The 23,959-nt window shown below is 39.5% G+C and overlaps 1 protein-coding gene across 2 annotated transcripts in view; it reads left to right on the forward strand.

Moving 5' to 3' along the window:
- cdin1 (CDAN1 interacting nuclease 1) overlaps window positions 1-23,959 on the forward strand; it is a 59,914-nt gene that overhangs the window by 13,671 nt on the left and 22,284 nt on the right. The window contains exons 5-12 of one of the 2 annotated variants that reach the window (XM_086094836.1): window positions 257-317; window positions 3,613-3,685; window positions 12,327-12,406; window positions 12,644-12,693; window positions 14,050-14,117; window positions 16,138-16,203; window positions 16,343-16,448; window positions 18,803-19,867. In XM_086094836.1, the coding sequence (XP_085950962.1) occupies window positions 257-317; window positions 3,613-3,685; window positions 12,327-12,406; window positions 12,644-12,693; window positions 14,050-14,117; window positions 16,138-16,203; window positions 16,343-16,448; window positions 18,803-18,965 (667 nt within the window). In that variant the 3' untranslated portion in view covers window positions 18,966-19,867. Of the gene's footprint in view, window positions 1-256; window positions 318-3,612; window positions 3,686-12,326; window positions 12,407-12,643; window positions 12,694-14,049; window positions 14,118-16,137; window positions 16,204-16,342; window positions 16,449-18,802; window positions 19,868-23,959 lie in introns of those variants that run through there. The other variant, XM_086094837.1, reaches the window with a different exon arrangement.

Below are 23,959 nucleotides of genomic sequence, written 5' to 3' on the forward strand. Positions count from 1 at the left end.
GTGATTGTAGTTGGGGAGGGAAAACTGTCTTTTTGGGCGGCAGGGGTTAACTAACCACCATATTCATGTCTGGCTTTGGGGGGAAATTAGAATCCCTCGGAGCCGTGCTGTTTTAACCGCATCGAGCCTGCCATATGCCACCCAGGGCAAAGTCATCAGGGACATTAGCATGTCTCGGCTAGCTTGCACTGCTCCCCTCTTCTGTCTGCCTCCTATTTGTTGTCAATGCTTTTGTTCTGCTTTTGTTGTAATGAAGGTATCTGAGCGAAGCCACGGCACATCCCTGTGCTCCTGTCTTGCTGGATTTGGCCAATGAGGTAATGGTTTAACCTTAACCTTAAAACAACCCCCCCACCCCCTCCTCCATCTCCTTCATTGATGTCCTTTTCGTATCAATGCCTATATAGAGGTTGGCAGCGGTTTTTGATTTTCTCTCTTGTCTGTTAGTCATTATGAAAATTGCTGAAATGGTCCGCTCCATTATCAATTATTTAATGTAATTAGCTCTCACCTCCATCAAGCAGATGTGAAAATACTTTGTTGTGTTTTATCGTGCAATTTTCCCCAAATTGCACCGGTCGGGCAAAGTGCAAACTGCAGACAGGTGAGGAGTGAGGGGTCAGCCGTTAATTCCTTCTTCTATCACTTCATTGCTTGTTTGATTTGACATGATGTCGCAGGTTGTGCGTTAGGTTAAGTCAGGGGTATTCACTATACCTAAACAATTACACATGTAAAAAATACATACCACATTACACGACTAAAAATTTGTAAAATATACATTGTGCTTCCAATTACACAATCTGCACAAATATCAACTGGGTCTATATTGAATATGTATTTATTAATTTATGAGTTTGTGAAACCAAATATCACTTTCTTTTATTTATTTGTCATTTCTGCACATTGCCTTCATGTCACTCTAGCCTTAGTTTGCCCATTTAAATGCACATTACAATTTTTATTGCATCCTTAGACCAGTCAATGGCACTGGAGTGTTTCTTAATCTAAAATCAGAGGAGCTCACATGCATCAGTGGCGCCTCAAAGCTAACTGTCATTATTCATTCTCCATTTAATTGACGCAAGGTTTTTTCTTCCTCTTTTTAAAGGACTGATTCCAACTCAGAGATAACTGTCTATGAACCATTTAACTGTCATTTTAATATGCTACTTAACATTTAAACCAAGCACTCATGCTCTCTCAGACCACTAATTGATGTAGTTTCATCCCTTTATGAGACAATATATCTCCAATGGTGAGAAATGATTAACAATGATGAAAACTGCTACCGGACCCTTTTCGCCCCGAGATGTCCCCCGTGAATATTGCTGTTTTATGCCCGATATAGACTTTTTATGTAAAGGTCAGTTAAACATAAAGGCTTTAGAATAGATGCCAATACAGCGGAACCTTAACTCGCGTCGTACGTCCAAATAAAGTTTCTACAAAATTTATTAAACTGGAAATGATTTTTCAAAAATGAATCTCATAGTTATGTTAATAACAACCAAATAAATAAGATAGAGCAAACTTTTCATGACAGTTGGGGTTCCTTTTAACAAGACGGAGTAAAGATGTAAACTGCTATGGCATTGGCCCAGCTTTCTGTGCACAGCAAACATTTATTTCAATAGTCTTTGCTGTGGCATTGAGTGAGGATGTAGACTGCTACATTAGCTTCTTGTGCTAGCTGGCGAGTGGCTAGCTGTCCTATGCGTCTTGGAATCATTCCATTTTATTTTTTTTACAAAGTCATTTTAAAGTGCTTAACTTCTGCTTATACTTGACTCTTAATAATGTTAAAATGGTAATGAAAGCATTTCCTGTTCAGTTAATAAAGTTTCTATGAGGGCCAAGTTTTGGCATCGGAACGAAATGTAATTAATGTAATTAATCTCACGGGGAAATTGTGTTTTGAAATCCAAAAATTGTAGGTCGACCAGTGTCATGGGTATTGTGTTCGACTATTTAACACCTGTTAGCTCTGGGGAAGGATGAACTCTAGAATATAATACACACAACATGTTTTCCACAGAACAAAGAAGTGCTGTGACTGCTAAAGTGGTATAACGCCTGAGTTCCAACTTGAGAATAGAAACAAACTGATGATTAATATGAAAATTAGGGTGACACGACCACTTGAACTAATCAGGTGGTCCTTACTCAAGGCTGAGAGTGTGTTGGTGAGTTTTCATGTGTCATCTCCGGGGATGATGCTTAGTGGGAATTTGTCTTTCTCTTGCTGTCCAGATCTGAAAATGCAGAAAAGGCTAATAAGATGAGAGAAAGTGCCTGGATGAGACAAAGGGAAGGAAAATGTAGTAGGAAAATCTGATTTCTTTGCTCTTTATTGAGAGTGGCCTTTCTTATCTTGCCTTCTTAATGTCATAGTGCGGTGATTGTAACGAATGAAACTGACGTTAAAAGGACAAACTCTTGTAAAGAGTCAATAAGATGAGCTGAAAGGCTTTTTAGGTCCCTATTATGAAAACAAGATTCACATATTGTATTATTTTTGTTGTATTTATGCCAAAGTCCTCAAAGAAACGCTTAATTTGCTCTTAAGCAAAAAAGGTTTCTAATGACTTAATGTCTTCTTGTTGCAGATGTTGGTTGAGTTAATTGAATTAAAAGTTTTCAAAAGCAATTTTAGTGTCCAGCACTTCATGGCTGATTAAACTAAAAACAATAGTGGTCAGGGTGCATCTAGCTAATTATTTAACTACCTCTGTCAAAGTGCCCTTGATTATCTGTCAGCTTGCTTGATGCAGCAAAATGCATAACCAATTTCCACAAAACGTTTAGAGGACTTCCGCATGGGTCGAAGATTAAGACCGAAAGATAAAGCTCCAGTGTAAAACCGCCTGTATTCAATCAGCCACATAATGAGAATGTGGAGAATAATGATTTTGATTTAAGATTTGCAACCAATAAAATTGGAACTCCCCAAAATTGGTACAGTTTGGAGTTTTCTGGAACTAAGTTCCTCATAAGTCAAACAAAACCAAACATCATCTGACTTGTGACAACTCAAATCATCTAAATGATTTATACCATGTTTTTTAGAGCATATAACATTAATTACAGTAATATCCATCCATACCAATACAAAAACCTACCTTTCTTTTCCATCGCCATTGTGTCTATTGGTTGTCTTCAGAAATGTTCTAAGACAGTTGCAAATATTAAAATTGTTTGCCTAAATAGCATAGGTGCCCAATTCATTTTTTAATGACTGTCACGCTATAAATAATAAAATAATGCCAATGTGCTTTCTAAAAATCATGTTTTTCTTTATGTCAATGTAGATGTTCAGTCATCCAGGTCATAGTAATCCACAAAGTTTAAATCAAAGCAATTTGACTCTTTCATGGCTGTGGGGTTATAGTAAATGATTTATGGAAGCAACAGAATTATGGTAGACTAATTGACCTCACCTTCATTGTTTTCTATGGGAAACGTGTTTTGAATTGAGAACAATTTAGAAATTGATTCCTTTGCCAAAAGGAAATAATACAATATGGTAATTCATTAAATTGTGTAAATTGTGTATTCATGTTATACATTATTTTTGTTTTACCCATTAAAGCTAATTATCTCGCTTTATAGGTGGATTTGTCTCCTGCACTGATGGCTCGCATCGTCCTCGACAGGTTCCTTCAGGACCTGGAGGGCGAAACACGTGAGTTTCCATCCGCCATCTCAATCATTGTGTCCATCAGTCTTAATTGGAGTCGTTTGTCTATGGAATCCGCCTTCTGTTCCAGCCTTTGCTGTATTTTCCTCTCTGCTCCGTCCAAATGTGCAACAGACTACCTCTAGTACGATTGAGTGGTAGGAGGGAGGGCCGCCGCCCCTCAACTGCACTTTGGATCAATGCGAGCTCACCTCATCAGTGTTATTTATAACATTCTAGTCCTTCCCCCTTCATCCCCAGTTACATCCATCTAACGTACCTTCTCCTCCTCCTCCTTATTCCTGCATCCTCTCTACAACCTTGCTGGGCTCCACTGAGGAAATTGAGTTGGCGAAAAGTGACAAAATAAAAAGCAAACAGTGCTGAGGCAGTGCTGATGGATGAGCTGCAGGGGAAGTAAATTCCAGATGATAACATTTTTGTTGAACATGTCAAAGACATTGTCCAGACATAGTGTCAGAAATGTCCAGGTACATATACGAGGCAAGTGCTAGCAAAAATGCATCGGTAATTTCTAGCAAGCGGATTCAACGGGAAATAACATTATCATCAATGTCTTTCTGACTAGTCGTAATTATGTTTTGTCGTCGTCAGAATTTTTCTTCAATACGACAGTAACAGAAATCGGACTAATTGAAACAAAATAGAGATGTCTGTAATTCAGTTGTGTCTAGTCATAACTGAATTAATGGCACTTGTCATAACATATCTAGAAATCGGCCACCAATTTATGGATATCTGCAACTGTGCTGTAGTTAGTGATATACTTCCTATGAGCTATATAATGAATTTAATTGCACCCTATAAACATGATTGGCAGAAGGACGTAACAAATATCTGAATTATTACTTGTTGGTAGGAAATACGTACCGGTAGTTACAGATTTATTTTTTCTTTTCTCTTTTGTTTTTCTGACCCGGCAAAACTGAATTACAAATACAGTATCTGCTAAACATATATCCAGGTTTTGCTGTTAAATGTTAAGAAGGCTTGACATAGTCATTTGATACTTGCCCACCTAATTTTTCAAAAACAAATCACTTTCAAATGCGAAAACATCAACACCAATCCAAATACAACAGACCTATGCAGAAGCCTGGGTGATGAACACTGGAGATGTGCTTGCGATTTAATCACGAAAGAGATGAAAGGGGATGTGTGTTATTTTCAAATTCACCACAGCCCGGCGATTTGTCAACGTCAAAGTGTGATTGCTTTGGACCTCCAGCACTGTTATCCACTGCTTGTCAAAATACAAGTCGCCGCAGCTGGTAGAGCTGGTCATTCATCCGGAAGACGCAGGCAATCTCGGATGATATTAGACCGCTTCCCTGCATTGCTATACAGTGAAAGCATGATTTGTTGTTGTTTGTCGTATTTGATAACACATTGAAAATAGTAACGTTTGTGAGAGCATCATTATCAAATGATAAAGGAGAAATACAAAATGTGACATATACAGTATATTTTAGAGCACTATTCTGTTCTATTATATATATATATATATATAATTTTATGTCTATTCTTCAACCTCCAATTTGATCAAATCAATCAACCGAATACTTTTTTTCCCCAAGATGTTAATGCATATTGAACAATTCCGTTACACGTTCACATCACCTCAGATTCACTAATTTTGGCTTTCTCCTAGATTGAAATAAACATTGTTTTTCATTCCCTGATTGTTTGAGCTAAATAGTTTAGCATTATGCACAATTGGTGACACAGGACGACGAATGTCAGGCATTATTAAAAATTAATTTTCAAGGCCAACGCCATTGTTGACTCAACCCGGAAAATTATTATTATGTAGTAATAATAATAATAATAATAAATAAATTATTTATTTGATACTTCCAGAGTATCATGTACGAATGTGACTACACAGTTAACTATAGCGCAATGGGAAAAAAATATTGTGAACTGCTCTTAATGATATTGTAGTGTTGTGGTTTGGAAGAGAATGAAGAGTTAATTATGTTTTGTTCCTTAATAATAATAGTGTTCATCACATTTTTCTGTAACTCCAGCATTGTTTAATTATGGTTTTGTGTATTATTTTGTAAAATTGTGACATGATAGTGGTCATATTACAAATGGATTAGTTCAGTTAAGTCCCCAATGAAGGCCCAGGTCTGAAATGCAATGGTATATTGCACTCGAGTCATGTGTGACCATTATGAAACAATGCCTAGGTAATTGTCTTTTCTGGCAATTAGCTAACGGGCTGCTTCAGAGCTAGTGGCAGGCGAATTTGTCATGCTCCTCCTTGCACGCGAGTTCCTTTCGGACTCCAAAGCATCCTGCGAAGATCAATAGGCTTCTATATAAGGGACATTAACCCTGACTGGGGGAGTGGCTCACTGTCGTTTTTTCTTTAATTCTCTCCATTCCCCTTTGCATTTAAGAGATATAGGGATGGTGCCTTTGGGTGCGGGAATATATGTACAATCACCCGTGCTGGATCGATACACACTTTCAAATTGTTTTCTGAGCCTTCCTTGTTTTGTTTTGCTGCTTCTTGTCGTCACCTCACCATGACGACCAATTCCCCTTCCCCTCCTTTAGTTCTTTCTGCAAAAAATATCGGCGAGTGTCGACGAAGCAGAATGAAATACTATCTGGTGGCTCTTATAAATAAATCAATGCTTTCAAAGCAGTTTAGTATGTATTGAATATGATATCAGCAATCATAATGATCCTTGTCTAGTAGAAGCTGATTTGTCCCAGTTGGGAGGGAAAGGTCACATGAGAAGTTTAATGCAGGTTTTGTCCACTATTTGAAGGTCACACGTTTCCCATGCATGAGTATCAAGGAAACTGAAATCATTCATTACCATTATTGAAACAATCAACTTGTCTACGTACTAGAGTTAATAACATGGTTTTCGATAAAGTATTATGTCAAAATTGTACTTTTTTGTACAATATGGATTTATTCTTGGGCAGTTTGGTGGACAAGTGGGTTTGAATCTTGCTTTTGGTCTTCCCGTGTAGAATTTGGATGTTCTCCCACTGCTTGTTTGGGTTTGTACGGGAATTCCGGCTTCCTCTTGCATTCCAGAAACATGCATGTTAGGTTCATTCAAGTCTCTCATTGTGCGTAAGTGTGAATATGAGCATAAATGGTTGTTTGTCTACAACACAGGACTCAAATTCAAGGCCCGGGGGCCAATTCTGGCTCACCACATCATTTTATGAGGCCACAAAAAGCAAATCATGTGTTATCTTCCATGATCCTTGCTAAAATCTGTAGCAGAATTTCAAATGCTCATGTGCAGTAAAAAAAATACGTTGAGATTTTGCAAGGATTTTTGTTACCCTTTTTACAGTAACTTGAAAAATTATTATACAAACTATTATCCTTGACTTCTGAGTCCAGGGTGTACCCTCCCCCTCTCAAGACATCAGCTGAAAATGGATCGCTCGATATATAATTTGATATAATATTATTATTAAAAAATAGTTGTAGCCTGAACCCTAATAGACGCTCAATACTTTCTGTAACACAGTCAATAAAAGGTACCTGTCCACGAGATTAGAAAATATGATAATAGCATTCACTAAAATCTATACTGTGGAATTTCTGTTGTCAGTAGCGGCCACAGCGCAGGTGCTCCCGCTCCTTCGGCACCCGCCTCCCAACCATCTTTGCTATGCTTCAATCTCATCATCCCTCTATCTATTCCTCTCTTTGACAGGCGCTCTAGATTTAGACATACTTTTTTTTCTCTCTCTTTCTCGAGGAGGCAATTTTGCTAGCTATTTGACCTTTTCCATTTTCCCAAGGCCCGGCTCCAGATTAGATTGCTCCCTGCGTGTTTTGTAACTGTGTGATTCGAGCGCCCTCAAGATTTATTGTCGCATTCCTTTACAGAAGCCCCGTATGCCCGGTTATAAATGTCCCGCGTTTGATGTTAACACCGCGAGAATGTTTCCAGGCTCCTTTTGATCTATTCATAATGGCTCCGGTGTTTTGTAGATAGCTGGATGTCACATTGTGTTGCATCCAGTCAAACTTGGGAGTCCACTGTCATTGTTAAAGCTCTCGCTCACTTGAAGGCAAGAACTGTTTGTGTGTGTGTCGAAATAATGAGAGCAGTAGGAAGGGAGTGCATACGGAAGAACGATGAGCGATTCTTCTGCAAGTGCGGTGGAGGCGAGCAGCGCCGTGGCACTCCACTTGACAAGTATACTAATTACTCCCTTTCATGAGAAGAGCTCCAGCCAGCCTCTGCCGCAGTCTAATGGCCTGACCTATGTAGCCTCGGTGCTGCCAGATCTACCGCTGCAATTCTTTTACACACATGCACACACACACACACACACACTGGAATGTAGGGTCTCATCTCAGCGCTTTCAGGGAGAATCAGGTGGAAGCAGATCAGTTCTGCCCCAGTAACCTCTTCAGGGAACCGGCTCCTCCTGCACCTCATATAACCACGGGAAGTCTAAAAAGATCTTTTTTTTCTTCTTTTTTTTTCTAAATGTCCTACAGACTACCCCCCCCCCCCCCCCCCATCCACATCTTCTATTTGAGGAAGCATTTAAAAAGGACTAAATTGGAAAATCAAATGAGGGGCTTTAGGCAGCCGTGGAGATTTGCGGAGCTGTCGTCCGGCGTCGGGGAGACTCATCCATCACGTCGCGCAAGTAGTCAATTCCTGGAGTATCTGTAAATGTTTTCAGATATTAGCCAATTTATATGCTCCGAGATTCATCATGGAAAATCAGCTTTAGCGCGGCGCACATTATCAGGCCCTGTCTCTCCCTTGCTCCATGAAGTTTGATGAACGAGTGCACCCCCCCAACACACACTCCACAGCTCAATGGCTTGGGTTGCGTGGGGGCGTTGGGGGTGTGGGTGGGTGTAGTGGTGGGCATGTAGAGGAAATAGCTAAGTGCCCCCCCCAAACCCCACACCACACACACATTGTGGATAAAGTGTTTTTTTTTTTTATTAATAAACAAACTTGCAGAGGAGCTCATCAGTGTCAAAGGCAATAACAATCGTCATCCGTTATTGTTTATTACGGTCCTCCCTCAACAAATGTTGCTATCTAATGAGGTTTCTCAGCATTTGCGATAATGACTTTTTCACCCTGGCGGAGGAATTGAAAGAAATGACACACGTGAGCCGTGATAAATCAATGTTATTTTGTTGTTAGCTCATCTTCTTTTAGAGTTTTATATACCAAGGCAGCCTTGTGATTTGTTTAGCAAATCCCAACGGAGGTGTAGCAGCGTATTTGTTGTTTTCCCTCCTCCTCTGTTCTTGCCATGTTCAGATGCTGAATGTGTGATACGGCGCCTTAGTCACAATTTATACCAACGCGGGACAATTACAGTAAATTTGGTGAATGTTTACAAGGGGGCAAAGATGCGCTGCAGGGCTTTGTTCTCTGTGTCTGGTGCTCTTCAGATTGTGCTTTTTATATTCCTCTATTTTATGTATGTCGTTGCTTGTAGTGTGTGTGTGTGTGTGTGTGTTCGCTCCAGAGATGAGCTCAGAATGTCATGGAGGAGCGATGCAGTGCAAGGCGGGGGCGTCTGTTAATGTATGCTGATGTCGGAAGCTGCTGCGATGCGAGGGACGCGGGCGCCCTGTTGTTATTTACTGCTGTGTTTGTGCACACCGTCGAAACCGAGCCAGGGCCTGCAAAGGTATTACAGCGCGTGATGAATGAGCATTAGGGTAAATTCATTTTAAAAGCATGGTGATTTATTAGCGGCCCGGCCTTCGATTTTCATCACGTCCGATGCTTGGCTGGAATTCCACAATGTCAGCGCCAAGGTCGTCCACTTTATAGCTATTTTTAACCCCACTACAGCAAAAAAATATATATGTATCTAGCAGGAGGAGAAGAGCAACTCTTATTGTGATGAGTCACCAAAATGTAGTGGAAGCTCCAAAGTTGACCGTGACACTGGTGAACCACCAACTTGTGCAGAACGAATGGTCCTGTGTAGACAGTATTTTACTATTGTGGGCGTGAATGTAAGTGTGAAGTGTTGTTTGTCTATATCTGTCCGTCTAGATTGCTTGGAGTTTCTGCAAGTACCCAGGCTTCCTCCAACATTCCCAAAAATGTGTATGTTAGGTGGGAAAAAACTTTTTTAGTTATGTAACCCTTCTACCTCTCCCTTTTCATCACACGTTATAAGCTTATTGTAGCTAGCCATTCGACAACTAGCGATGCATGCTGCAGTATGCGTCTTCACTTAGCGTTCCTTCTTATCAAACAGCACTCACATGAAGATCCAAATGAAAGTCTTTTGTTGATGAAAAGTTGGTCAATAGCAACTCTGGCAGGAGAGTCTGGGAATAGCAACAAAACAGGAAGTAGAAATTTTACAGACACTGACACTGTTGCTCTCTTATTAGTTCTGAATTGAATCTGTATGAATTGAGTCATTATTTAATTATTTATATTTGTTTTTTCTTATGTTTCCTCTGTATGCGCCACATGCATGGATCAGCTTTGTTAATTAACAAGTGTTAAGTTAGTGGCTTGGTTGGTGAAGTGCTGCCTCCATCAGTGAAAATCTGTTTTATGAACACACTGTGCCCCCCCCACTTCCACAAGTATAAGCCGTTCTCCCGATTGTAGCCCCCTAGCTTTATTCAGTTTGCCATGGTAATGAAAGCCACACTCAACATTGGCCCGACATTAGAGGGGGCGGGATGATCAGTGGGTCATCTGCACGAGGCAGCAAAATGTCATTGAGATGTGCTGTAATTTTTTATCCTTAAAGTATTCTGATAAAAGTTTACAGACATGTTATTAAAACACCTGTTTTAAGTTGTAGAAAAAAATGCATAGAATGTCTACTTTAAGACAACTTTTACGAATGTTAAAATATTGGACTTTGGAAGTTCACTGTACAAAACAATCTTAGGGGACTGAGAGGGATAATAGTCTGCTACTGAAGTGTGTATTTGTGTGTTATGTGAGACCAAATTGTGGTGGTGGTCAAACCTCCAATTATGAACACTAGTGAGACAAGGGCTTTAATGGCTACCGTTAGCCTTCAGGGAGGTTTAATACACATGACTGTTTTGCAGAAGCAGCGTCAAATCTATAAAAGGACCATTAGGACGTGGGGGGTGGGGGGAGAGGAATCAATCCAAATGCCATTAAAGTGGAATAAGTTGCCAATATTGCTGATGTGGTTGCAGCTCCTTTGATTTTCCTTCCGATTATTAGGCACACTCCAGTAGTGACTTTGTTAAGGGAAAACAGTGTTGTCTGTGAAGTAATACGTCTCCTGGCTTCATAAAGTTTGCCGCCTCATATTTCCCCTGCTTTATTGATTACCCATTATCATTTGTCATGAGGTGTCCTAACTCAAGGGGAAATTACAACCCCTCTTTCCTTCTCGGGAGTGCGGTATGGATCTGCCATGGATGGGAAAAAAAGAAAAAGAGACCAACCTCGGAGAGAAATGAGCAAGGAAATAAAGCCGGTACTTTGCAGTTCTGAGAGGGAGTGTGTGGGGTTATGAGCTGGAGGGTGAGGCTAAAACAGAGAAGGTAGCACAAATAAAAGAGGCGTCAGCGAGGAGGGAGTGCTTAAGGCTCCGTCCCCCTTCCACCATACCTTCTTTATTACGTAGATGAGTGCTCGAAGCACTGCTCGTCCTCCTCACAGCTAGAAAACCTGTAAAAGACCATCAAAAAGGTTTCATTCAAGCATCTCTTTGAATTTAAGAAGCTTCCGGAGTCATTCAGTTTTGTCAATTTGGATGTATACAAATATATTTTCTAAATAAGCAAGGGATTCTATTCAGTGTTGTTCCAGGAGCCATCCATGCCTGAAATGTGAATTGAAACATTCCCATGTATTGTCTGTAATACGGCGAGTCTGTCAGGAGCACGCGTCTATATATATATCACTAAAATGGCGCGTCTCCGCCATTTCGTCACACAATGTTACAATCCATTTAATCCAAATCTTTTTAAGAAATGATTTAAGGGTTTTTTCCCGTCTCTTTCTTTCCTCTCTGCCCAGTTGTGGTACCCAGGGAAACCCATCCGGCAGGCTTTTCTGTCTGATTTATATTGTTAGTAGAGTAAGAATGGGGATGAGACATGCAGAACAGCCGGCGTTTGTAACATAGATAAACTACATGGAGCTCCTGTGCTCTGGACTGAAACATTTGTCTATTGAAGACCTGTATAGACGCCAAGTGGCTGTTCTTTAATGGAGTAGTGTGCTAATCCAGCAGTTAACTGTATGTTTTCGTGTTGTTTATTATTATTATTATTATTTTTTTTAATTATAAATCCTTTCATTCAAAACCAGTAAAAAAAATTGTTTGGTAGTAAAGAAAATGCGCATTCCTATTTTTTGTATGGTTTAATTACTGGTTTGATCAGTAACATCTCAGATAATAGGCAAAATATTGACCGTTGCAAGTAAATGTTTGTAAATGTCTTACCTTGATTCAACACAATGATAATCAGTCTACTTTCATAGATGACTAAAGAAATCTGACAATATTTACTGTTGAAAGGATGAAATTCTGAGGCTCCTATTTAAGCAAAACATGGTTGATTTTTGTTCAACTTTACTCTGCGCATCATCATGTTTGTCATTCTGTTTTGTCCTCTTCTTCTTCACAGCCTCTAAATCAGTCCTCAACAGTATGCTCAAGGAACCATCGTTAATACCAGACCAAACCTTGGCCAAGAACATATACCAAGTAAATTCTTAACACTTTTTTTTTTCATTTTTTGTTTAATTGCATGTTGACTACTTTTATAAGGAGCTTTTGTATGTTGTTGCAACCAACAACTATCCTCCAGAATCCCCATGTTTTCTCCTTGCTCATAACTGTATAGCATTCCTTCCCTCACGTCCACCTCTCTCGCTCTCTCTTGCTCTCTCACTCTCTCACTCTCCACATGCCGTAATATTTCTTCCCCCCTGCTCTCCTCAGTGCACAGTAAACGACTGCTGTTATGGACCACTGGTAGACTGCATCAAACAGTATCCTATCTCATAAAATTTTAAGCTTGAAATTGACGAGGAGCTATTGAAGGGGATGAGATGTGTCTGCCTTCACCCCACATAAAAGTTCTGCTTCACAGAGAAGGCGTTTGCCATCCCTTTACAGCAAATGATACAGGATGCGGAGGGAGATGTAGGATGGCTGGGATTCTAAATGTCCATGTGCACCAGGTGGATCGGAGTAAAGAGAGAAAAAAAAGATGAGTTTGGTGGTATTGAATGAAAACAAATGGTATTAATCCCAGCTGGCTTCCTTGTATCATATAAATATTCTTACTTTCTTTTGTCATCAGTCAGATACAGTTCAGCACCATGGAGAGTTCAGGTCACATTTTTCCAGAATGGGTAGAATTAGCCACTTAGGCAGTGCTTACCACAAATATTATTAATTTCAAGTTCAATTATACATGTATAATCAGTGATGATATTAACTAATTCAAAACGAATTGTTTTCAACGCAGAATTGCTCATATTGCCAGCCATTTTAGAGCATTTTGACTGGTATTTGAAGACCGATTAAAATAATGTGTTCTGATACAATATGGGCATCAGATCTACCCAAAGAAAAAGTAGAATCTTTTCTTTCACCAGAAGAAATGTTTCTTTCTACCTTTTCCTCTTTTTTTATAATCAGCAAGTCGGCTGGTTTTGCTCAAATCACCAGTTTCTGACCATAAAGCAGAGAAAATTCGCTTTTTCTGAAAGTCAATCAGAACAATCTGATACGAATGCTTTTTGTTTTTGTGTCTCAAACTAAAGCAATACTAACAACGTTTTTTTTTTTTAATTGCCTCAATAATGATACAGACGTACAACTATGAAATGCAAAGTTGACTCATCACATGCCTCGTGTTGGTTAGTACAATTACTCAATTCATGTAATGGGCCACCATTCACCTTCCCTATGCAATTTAATTTCATTGATCTTGTTTCACATTTCAAGGTCCATAGTTAATAATTCAAACTAAGAAAGTATTGTTATGCTGTTAAGTTACGACAGATTTAAGTTGTGATATGTTATGTATGTACGTTATGTAACATTCTCAGCCTCTCCTCCTAATTCCATATTACAGAAATACACTTCAGAGATTTGTTATGAGTGCTGATTGAGGTTGACCAGAAAATTTGATTATGCCCTTGTGCTTCGAATGAGTTAATTGCATGAAAATAACCGACTTTTACTTTGCGTAATACACCCCAATAGGTTTTGTAGCACATGTCAAAGCAATGGTTCTGTGCACAAATAATGTTTTTTATTATTTGCTTACAGTGCATACATTTTGGTGCTTTGGTTTACAACAATTGCTTTTGGAATCCTTGACTCTGTACCCACAGTGCTATTGGCCAAGAGCATGAGGTGCTACTCTGTGACAAACTCAAGGAGAAGAATTTGTCCTTTCTGGGTAAGTCGTCATTTGACCTGTAAACCCTATTCTATAAAATTGCAGTTGTCATTCAAGTGTAACCTTTGTTGCAGGGTTGGTAAATAAAGACCTGTTTATGATTGATTACTGCAAAATTGATGTGATTTTATTGCTAATAGCTTCATGTTAGTAAAAGTGTAATCCCCCCCTGCTGACGACAAGCATATACTATCTAAGTTGTACTGTTATCAGTTCTATTTCAAGTAAATTAATTTTGTCTAGCCTGGCCCCCAGGTGATAACAATTTTATTGTAGGGGTACCGAACTTCCCCATGCCCCACCCGCACTTACTCACTGCTGTTCCCAAAAAAGTTAAGTATCCTCTCAAACCAGTTTCACCAATCGACACGGTATTTGTGTAGTTGTGGACAAAAGGACAAGAAAACGTGACCGAGACATGAAATTTTCCATTTTGGTTTGAAGCAGCCATTGTAGGCCGTATTCAGAACTCGTACTTTGACCAAAAAAATTGTGGAGAATTCTCCCAAATGTGTCTCCGTTGGAATCAGGTATCCTAGATAGATGCATGATGCTGAATTGCAAAATATTTTTACTCTTACTCTATCTACCGAGGAAGGAGCATGGTGACAATCATTTCTAAGATACACCAAGAAAAAGGAAAATCTTGATCAAACCCCTTTGGATGTGATGAAGACGCTAGCCCTGAAAAGATCCAATGTCGGCTTTTTCTCAATTAGATTGTCCCACTCTATGGCGACAGGAAGTGCCATAAAGCACACTCTTCATATTTACTAAATTTTGACTTGGAAATTTGCTCAGATGAGTGCCAGGTTTCTTAGACAAATGTGTGATGCTAAATTGTGAACGGTTTTTTTTCTTCCCAAACCCAATCATGGAGGTCCTGTACATAACGTCCCCAAAATTAGTTATGAGGACGCCTAGAAAATTAAGGACACATGCCTTTGGTGGTACTACGATGAACCAATTGCTCTTTACATGAACATCATTATTTAAAAAACAAACAAACTCTTTTGTTTAGTCAGCACTGTGTAGGGTTATAGATTTGGAATTATGAATTTGTCACAACCAAATTTAATCAAGGTAGTGCCCTTGTGTGAAATTGTGGAAGTTATTATTTAACCCCCGCTTCCCTCTCTCCCACCCCCATCCCATCATCATCATCCCATAGGTCAGGTGAGTGAAGGATGAAAGTCATTCCTTGTGTCATTAAGACCACATCATTTATTTGGACCCGCGGTGTTGACCTTTCTTCACGGCTATACAGAGGACTGTTCTAAAACTGTCAGAGGGCACGAGGGCCACTGAGGCAACCTCACCCCGGTTGATAAATGGATTGGAAATAAGCTACCCAACAGCAGGGACGGCCCATTAATTTTAATCAAAGGTGGTGTAAAAAGGCGATCAGAGCCACATGACAATGTCAACAGCCCAGCCACGGCAAATAGCGGTCCCCTTTCCTGATGCAGACACATTAGCAGAGCCCAGGATGCCCCCCGTGCACCACAGGCCTCTGGCAGCCACTCTGACCTCACTCTCGGCTCCCCTTTCTCCATCCTTGGCTGATGCTGCCTCTTTACTGACACCAGCACCCTCCATCTCTTCTCAATTCTCCTCCGTGCCCCATTAGTCGAGCTTGACTGGAGACAAAGAGGCAGGCCCTTGGAACCGAATGACCTGGTCAGCCCGAGATTTAATGGAGAAATCAGGTGTTGTGCGGATAATGGCTGAAGTGTGCAAAAAGTCAAGGACAATGGCTGCAGTCTGTGAGGATTGGGGTCGGGCTTACTCAGGCTATAATGCCAACCTTGTCCCCTTGCTATATATTTTATGAAGCTTCACCAAACTACAAACGGGACCTCAGCGTTTTTGTGCAAAGACAGCAAATACACAGCAATTGTTGTAAATGTTACACCCCACACCAAGGAAACTTGGCAAACAAAGTATTGGTGAAGCTTTTGGACTGATCTTGCGCAATCAAACGTTAATACAAAATCAACTCATCTGCCCTTTGTTTTAGATGAAAACCAACTAAGGGCTAAAGGTTATGACAAAACACCTGATATCATCCTGGAGGTTCCCGTTGGTTAGTATTTTTTTCACCATTGTCTTCATCTGAATTCTCTTATGTTAAACTGAACTGTGCCCTCATGTAGTTGGTGCAAATGTGAATGGTTATTCCTGGATTTTGGTGGTATGACTTGTTCATCTGTGTTCATGGAAAGCTGTGGAGGGACACATTGTTCATTGGATTGAAAGCAAAGCGTCATTTGGAGATGACCACAGTCACCGCACCTATCTCAACGAACAGTTTTGGAGCTACTGGAACAGGTCTGTCTTTGTTTCCAGATTTTTCTTTTGCATTTAATTTACAAATGTCCTTGACTTATTGAAAAAAATGAACCATCATTTCAATGAGAGAAATCAATCAATGACAACTGTGTTGAAAAGAGACAAAGCAAGTAATAACATCAGTATAGTTTTACAACTGCGCTGGACGGATGTGTAGACTTGATTAGACCTTGCTGATGCTTGTCTCAATTCTTAACAAATGACTAATCAATTACTATAGTCATCCCAACAGCTCTAACTGGTGTGATGGAAAAAGGTGCAATGTGGTTGAAAGGGACATTTTTTCAATTCCTGTCTTCAATTGGCCTCTTTTAACACCTCAAAACAAATCAGACAATATAAGATAATGTGCCTGTCTCATTAAAAAACTAAATCGATATAACAGTGACAAGAGTTTGCATGAGTAGTGGTAGATCCAGCAAGAGAAGCAGATCAGATGTTACCAAAAATAGATTTTCTTCTTTTTTAGTTTAGATTGAAGAAAGGCTCTTTGGTTGGCATTTTTTTTTATCTCAGCGCCGCCAGTTACCCGTAGGTCAAACCATCATGATACTTACATGCTGATTGGAAGGTTAGGGTTATCCTGAGCCTTACATATATTGCCCGGAGGTGTCTTTCATTGATATTCTGTGGCACAGCCTTGTCCAAGTGTATTAGACAACTGACAATGTAGATTCCATCATGTCAGCCTGAAGCCCGATCAGATAAACATTGTTGTGTCAGAATAGAAATGTAAAACTGTCAGTCCCAACCTTATCCAGCAACCGTTACTTTTTAATTGACATTTAATGTTGACATTTCAAAATGTGAAATCACTTTTCATTCATCGTTAGACCTTTTACATCATCGTCTCAGGTATTTATGTCATTTTTGGTCAGTGCTTGATCATATAAACAGAGAAACGAGCCCTAAAGGGCTGATGTTTAGGGTGTTTGTCCAATCCTTTTTGCTTGAGATTTCTACAAACCCTGGAGCTTTACTTTAAGAATCCACAGCAGACTTTGTGATTACCTCATTGCCCTTGATTGACACATCCACTGATTTGCTTATTTACCCGAATTCCCTTTTTGGTTTAACCGAGCTGCTTCGCCCTTTGTGTTAATTGCTTTCAGTTTCTAGAAATAAGGGGTGCTCTGGGAACATGGGTTTGTAGAAAGAAGTGGGGGGGAAAACAAGTAATTTTCTCTCCAAAGCTCTAACCAACTACATTTGTCATCCAAACAATAGTCTTGCCAACACACTAACCCTATAATGAACCCCTCTTCAGTGGAGTGAGGGGTAATGATGCTTCACGTACAATGCTCCAAAGAAGGAGGAGGAAAAGCTGGGGGAAAATTAGTGGAAAAATGTTCGTTTGGAAGCAAACACCCTGTTCAAGCCTAGTACCAAAATGAAGCGGCCGAATTGCGTTGCTATTGGCGTTGTTCAGCTATCAATCTTGGCTGGTGACGTTCCAGAGCCGGCAAGCCCTTCTGCTCTGAAGGACTTTCAGATAATTAAGTTATCCATCTTGCCCAACTATCAGAGTTGCATAAAAGTTATTCACCTGCTAGTGAATATTAAGCACATAATGATCCTCATGTGTTTTGAGAGAAGTGGATAATGTATCCTCTCATATATTATCACCATAAGGAAACAAAGACTATTTCGCCCACTGTCATACTCACAGGGATATACTGTAATCGCTCTGCTCCGTGGCATGAGGCAGCATGGCTCAGTGGTAGCGTGGTTGTCTCCCATCTGTGAGGTTGTGGGTTCAGTCCTCACCCCTAATGACTATGTCGAAGTGTCCTTGAGCAAGACACTGAACCCAGAGTTGTTCCCAGTGGACTTGGCAGCGCCCTGCATGGCAGCAGCCGATTACTGTTGTGTGCAAGTGTGTATGAATGGGTAAATGTGAGGCAATGTAAAGAGCGTTGGGCACCGTACGGTGTAGAAAAAGCGCTGTATAAAAAGCAGTCCAACAATTACGATTACTGGAGTTTTGTTGGGGATCTTCGCTGCCTCTTGTTCTTCATCCTCTTCTTCTTTTACGCTGCTGTTCTCCCATTAAACAAACCTCAGTGCTGTTCGGCTTTCGCGGCACAATGTGGTGCTACATTAAAGACTCATAACTCTTAAATTCATACCCATAGCAACACATAGCATAGCAATAGCAGTTCCTATTGCAAGGCTGTTACTGCACTGTATTTTATACCTATTGTATCATGGTCATAACAATTCTGTTGACTAACCAATGTGATCCTCCCCCCCACCCCTAAAAAGGCTGCTTTTCAAATAGGCCCTTGGGACTCTCTGAAGTTGAATATTACTTCTTTCTTCTTTTTTTTTAGGACAAATATGAGGCACCAGCAGTGCTCCTGCCTAAGTTTCCTTCTGCAAGGCGACAGTACTGACCCCTGGTGCACTGAATCGCTCCACAAAATCAATCAAAACGCTAAAACAACGCACATTAACATCATACCTCACAAACCACAAGGGCAATTAAGCCTGTAAGCTTGTCTTTCTTTTGTACCTTAATCCTCGTTTTATTTGTTTTTAAGTCTAACGATAGCGTCTTCTGACAAAGTCCACCCATTAATAATGTTTCTAAGTATGAAATATCTATGTACCATTTAATTGCCTTCCCTAGTGCAATAGTATACTATGAAAGAATCAATAACGCTAATCAGAATATAATGTGAGAACTGGCACAAAATAGCTTTGAGTCTTTGCATAGTAGATTAAAAGAATGCATGTTTAGTCTTTTCTTCACATTTATCCCCATGATGGCCAGTCCATAGATGCCACCACCCCCCCCAAACTCAGTCAGCTGTGAGATTTGTAAACTGCAAATGTTGAATGTTGGCTCCCTTAACAGAGGCGTGAAAAGGTTAGCTCTGATAAGGAGCTGTCAGACGTCCACAAAAAATGATTGATAACAATATAATAGTACAGTATGCCTCATTTCTCCCTCATATGAAGAAGGGGTTAAGACTTTGAGTTTACCTTAATACATCATCTGTCTTGACCACCTGGAAATGTGTTCAGGCGCAAACATACATTTGTATGTATTTATTGTATACACACATTGGAACCGCTAGGATCGAAGACAATCCGTTCTTGAACGCTTTTTGTTTTTTCCCATCCCCTAAGAAATTGTGGTAATAGAAACAATCTACTTTAGGGTTGTTTAACTAAAGTTGAATGTAAAATAAAATGATTGATCCTTAGGGGATTCTGACAACCTAATCTTAGCAAAAAACTGTGAAGGTCTGAAAGTGTCAGTCATAATTCCTTTTTTTTTTTTACTTCCTGTACTTTGTTTTCTAACTATGAGTTATAAGAAACTTGTCATGTTATTAATCTGCTCACTGACGCGTTGTCTAACAATGAGACAGAACGGAGTCTGTGATGCTCGTTATGAGTTGACAGCTGCAATTACACAGCTTCTGATCTTTGTGAACTTTTTCCAATTACGGTCGGAAAACGCACGCTGTAAGTTTTGCCGCGCTAATTCAGTTAATGCCTGTCAATTGAAGCAATTTAATTTCTTGATTCAACATTGTCCTATTTTAATGGACATGCCTATCATTTTTGTTGGGCTTTTCTAAATAGCTTAGTGCTCTATTACCTGAAGGTAATGATGGGGGGCCTGAGACAATCATTGTTGACTTGCTCCAAAAACCAGAGTTAGTTACAGATAGAATATCATATTTGTTTGGTTGGGTTATATTTTTTGCAACTGGGTCATCATAGCGCTACTATAGATAGGAGATGTCACCTGAGACAGAGAGCGAGCACCCGAAGGCCATGACTACTGCTTCTGATTCAATGTGGCTGGACATAACAAGGCGTCCCCGAGGACAGATCCCAGCACTTCTAGGGTGACAGTGTCACACCTGCAAGTCCTGTGTCCTGCCACAACAATAAATTGGAGCCAAAATGGACATTTGAAACAACTAAAATCAAGCTAAGGCAAATATATGGAATTCATATTTAATATTTGCAGATAATGTCCAGTTTTTCCACTCCAATTTTTAACCCCCCCCCCCTTTTTTTACTAATATCAGAAATAGTTTTGCTAAATTGTGTGTTATTTATTTATCTATCCAAGAAAGAATAAAAGAAAGAAAGAAAGAAATACATATAATGAAATATATAATTAAATGGAAAATAAATTGATTTTGCACTTAATATTTGGGGAAGCCACATAAAAATTCAGTTTAGTTTGATTTATCTTGTACCGAGTGGTGGCAATTGAACGTACAGTTATGTGCCCAGCCTGTGTAGCATTGTGATTAAAGCTTGGGACAACTGTCACAGTGAGATTCCCAGCACGAAAATGTGAAGTGAAAAGGAGTTTTGTCATAGGTGACATGGCATGACTAAGGACATTTTGTTTAAATTATTTCAGTATTACTGCATGTGGCCTGTGGTCCTTTTACAATGTGTGTTTGAATACCCCTGCACTAGGCATAATTATACTGGGGGTGTTCTGTTCCTATGGCTGCAATGTATTTTGTACATCGCTAAGTCTATGAATAAACTATGCTAAAGCAGTATTAAAGTCTTGTTTACAGTAAATATTTATGAAAAATACTTCTAGGCCATACATATAAAACAATCAAATCAAATAGTAAATAGGGTGGTAATCATCAGTCTGCTGCATGATAACTAGTTTACGCAAAATAGTTCATTGCGCGCCATTCGTAACCTCGAAATGTCGTGTGTCATGACCATCTTCGCCCTGTGTATTATTTCTACCAAGCAAATAAGCAAAAGAGCCATATGCAGGGGAAATTATGAATATTAATAAAGTGCTATTTGTGAATGCAGCAATATTAGCTCCACTGATAAAGCATAAGCACATGTGACATTGCCTTCCTCTTATTTATAGTTATGGGCACCCCATGCTGTGGAGGAACGTGGCCTCTTTTATTGTTTCCTTTGTTATGACATCCTCTCATAGAATATCCACAACCAGAAAAAAAAAAAGGGGGGGGGGATAGGTCTCCACAATGCCAGTTCCTTTAGTGCTTTGCACGTGTTTGTTTTGGGGCGCCACTGCACACAGAAGTGCAATGCCGTCGCCCGCCCTTCTGCACAGGCATCCTGGAGTATTAATGCCAAATGACAAGTAAGCTGTGATGCTTCAAGGATTTCATGCTTTTAAGGATGCACATTTGGGCGCATTGTTTAAGGCATCCGCGGTGTAATCCGCACTCTCAGGTCTCTGCAGCAGCCTCGGGATTTAGCTTTAGTTAAGCCCTCCATGTCTGCCATTTATATAAGTAAGGTCATATGTGTGAATTATCCAAATTTGTCATTTAGCATTGAGACTCAGAGCCGGTTTTGACACGGCCGCCACGCACAAGCGTGGAGCGGTAGAGAAAGTGGCACCTTGGTGGTACATATATCCCTCCTCCTGTCCTCCTGCTTGGCCGTGAAGCTGTGAGATGGAGAAGAAAGCCTCAAGTAAAATGAGGCGCGAGAGTGTCAACGCTGTGAATTATTTTTTGGGGGGAGGGCGCTGGAACTTTTTTAAAAGATGAATGTCCATGTTTTTTGTCAGCTTTCACAATGTATAACGTCAGAATCACAAAGACATGCTTCTTCACATCAGTGTTTTTTTTTCTTCCCTACTGTGCCCCACTGGGCTTGGACAAATATTTTTATGTTGAGAGTGTGACTTTAGTATAGTTTTCATTGTGAGTTTCTTTCTATGCATCCTGTATACAACAGCAGATTTGGTTTGTGTTTAGAATTGATACACTAATTCCCAAATTACGTATATTGTGTATTTTTTTCTTATATTTTCCCTCTAATTATAGATCACGTCAGTCCAATTTTGTTTGATTTGAACAAAGCATGCTATTTATTTATTACATAAAACCACATTTCATTGACCTGATCGTGTAATATTTGTATTTTCTCCTTACTTTTTTCCCCCTAACCACTTCAGATTTTTTTAAACCACACAACCAAAATGTCATATTGCACAAAATGTTTTTTTTTTTTCCAAATCTAAATTTCCATATATGTTTGAAACAAATCCTTTATAGTGCTTATAATGTGTCGTATTGTGTTATTTTGGGTTAGGGTTTGTAGATACAGTAGTCCCTAATTTTGGACCATTATGTCAGTATTGTCCCATAACCTGGACTGGAAGGAAAGACAAAAATTCCAAATGAATCATGCCATGAGAAAATGCGGATACTGTAGGGGACTGAATTTACTTGATTGAATGTGGGGAAAATTAAAATTTTATATGGGGAAAATGAAGGATTATTAATCAGTAGGAGAATTTCTCGCTGAATGTTCTGAACTCCTGTTTCCATTCCAGTGTTGTGTTAAACACAATAATATTGCCCCGAGATGTCCTCTATGGATGTAGCTTACCGGTAATTATTATTTTTCTAAATTAGTTGAGCACTGCACCCTATTTGCATCTTTCTTTCTTTCTGTCTTTTTTTTTTTAAAGATGATTAAGCAAAAATTAATTCCACACATTTAACATTCTTATTTTTAACAATCAAGTCGTCAATTATCTTGGCCCAGTCCTATAATAAGGATTTTTTTTTACAAAAACATTACAATAATAGCAATGCAATAACAATGACACTAATTTATTATCATGTCACAGACTATTAGACAAATACGCAAAATTGTGTAAAAATAAGTACAGAATCAGAATATATGAAGAAGCATACGAGGTGTACATGCAAGTCTTTAAATCCGAGATCATAAATTCTTCGGTTCACCTTCCTTATCTTGGTTTAAATTTCCATGTTGTCTACCAATGTTTGGGCCGTTCTATTTGAGACGGTGCAGCAAATACGTTGTTTTGTACCAAATGACAGACCAAGGAAACAATGCTTCATATTTCTGCCTTTTGTGTTTAAAGAGCCGCTCTGTGTGTACCAGATAATGCGCCGGTACTCATGCTCTGTGGAGGCCCATCAGTCACTGTGCAGGGCTGCTGGCTTGTGATAAGTGGTTTCTTATAGATAACCTAGACAGCGGGCTCCTTTTTATAGGTCCACTGTCCCACACATAACCTTGTTTTGTTTTTTTATCCCACCCCTGGTTTGTTTCGCTCTTTTTTCCAGTTGTAGTTTTCCTACCTCCTTCCTCACCTTTTACAAATGATCCATTGTTGAAGTATTCCATGCAATCAATGATGATATGGAAGGAAGATATTGTTGGAGGAAATGCAATTCCCTGGTTAAGCTAGGCATGTATATGTATTTGGTAGTTTCCTCATTCAAAGCGGATTTCTGCTTTTAACAAAAAGATCCTGATTAAAGGCTCTTGCTGATTTATAGCAGGCTTTTGATATTCTGAAATTTGTCTTCCTTTTTCCTCTCTGTTCCTTCTTTTTTTATTGGCATGGCTCCCAAGCAGCCATTAACTGAGATGATCCTATACAATAACAATAATTCTAAGCAGAGTTGTAAAACCACAGAACCATAAAACACCTTAAAATCAATCCATGCCCCACAATAAGT

Source organism: Leptonotus elevatus, chromosome 14 (genome assembly GCF_054856555.1).
Source record: "Leptonotus elevatus isolate MCC_2025b chromosome 14, RoL_Lele_1.0, whole genome shotgun sequence".
Classification (NCBI taxonomy): domain Eukaryota; kingdom Metazoa; phylum Chordata; class Actinopteri; order Syngnathiformes; family Syngnathidae; genus Leptonotus; species Leptonotus elevatus.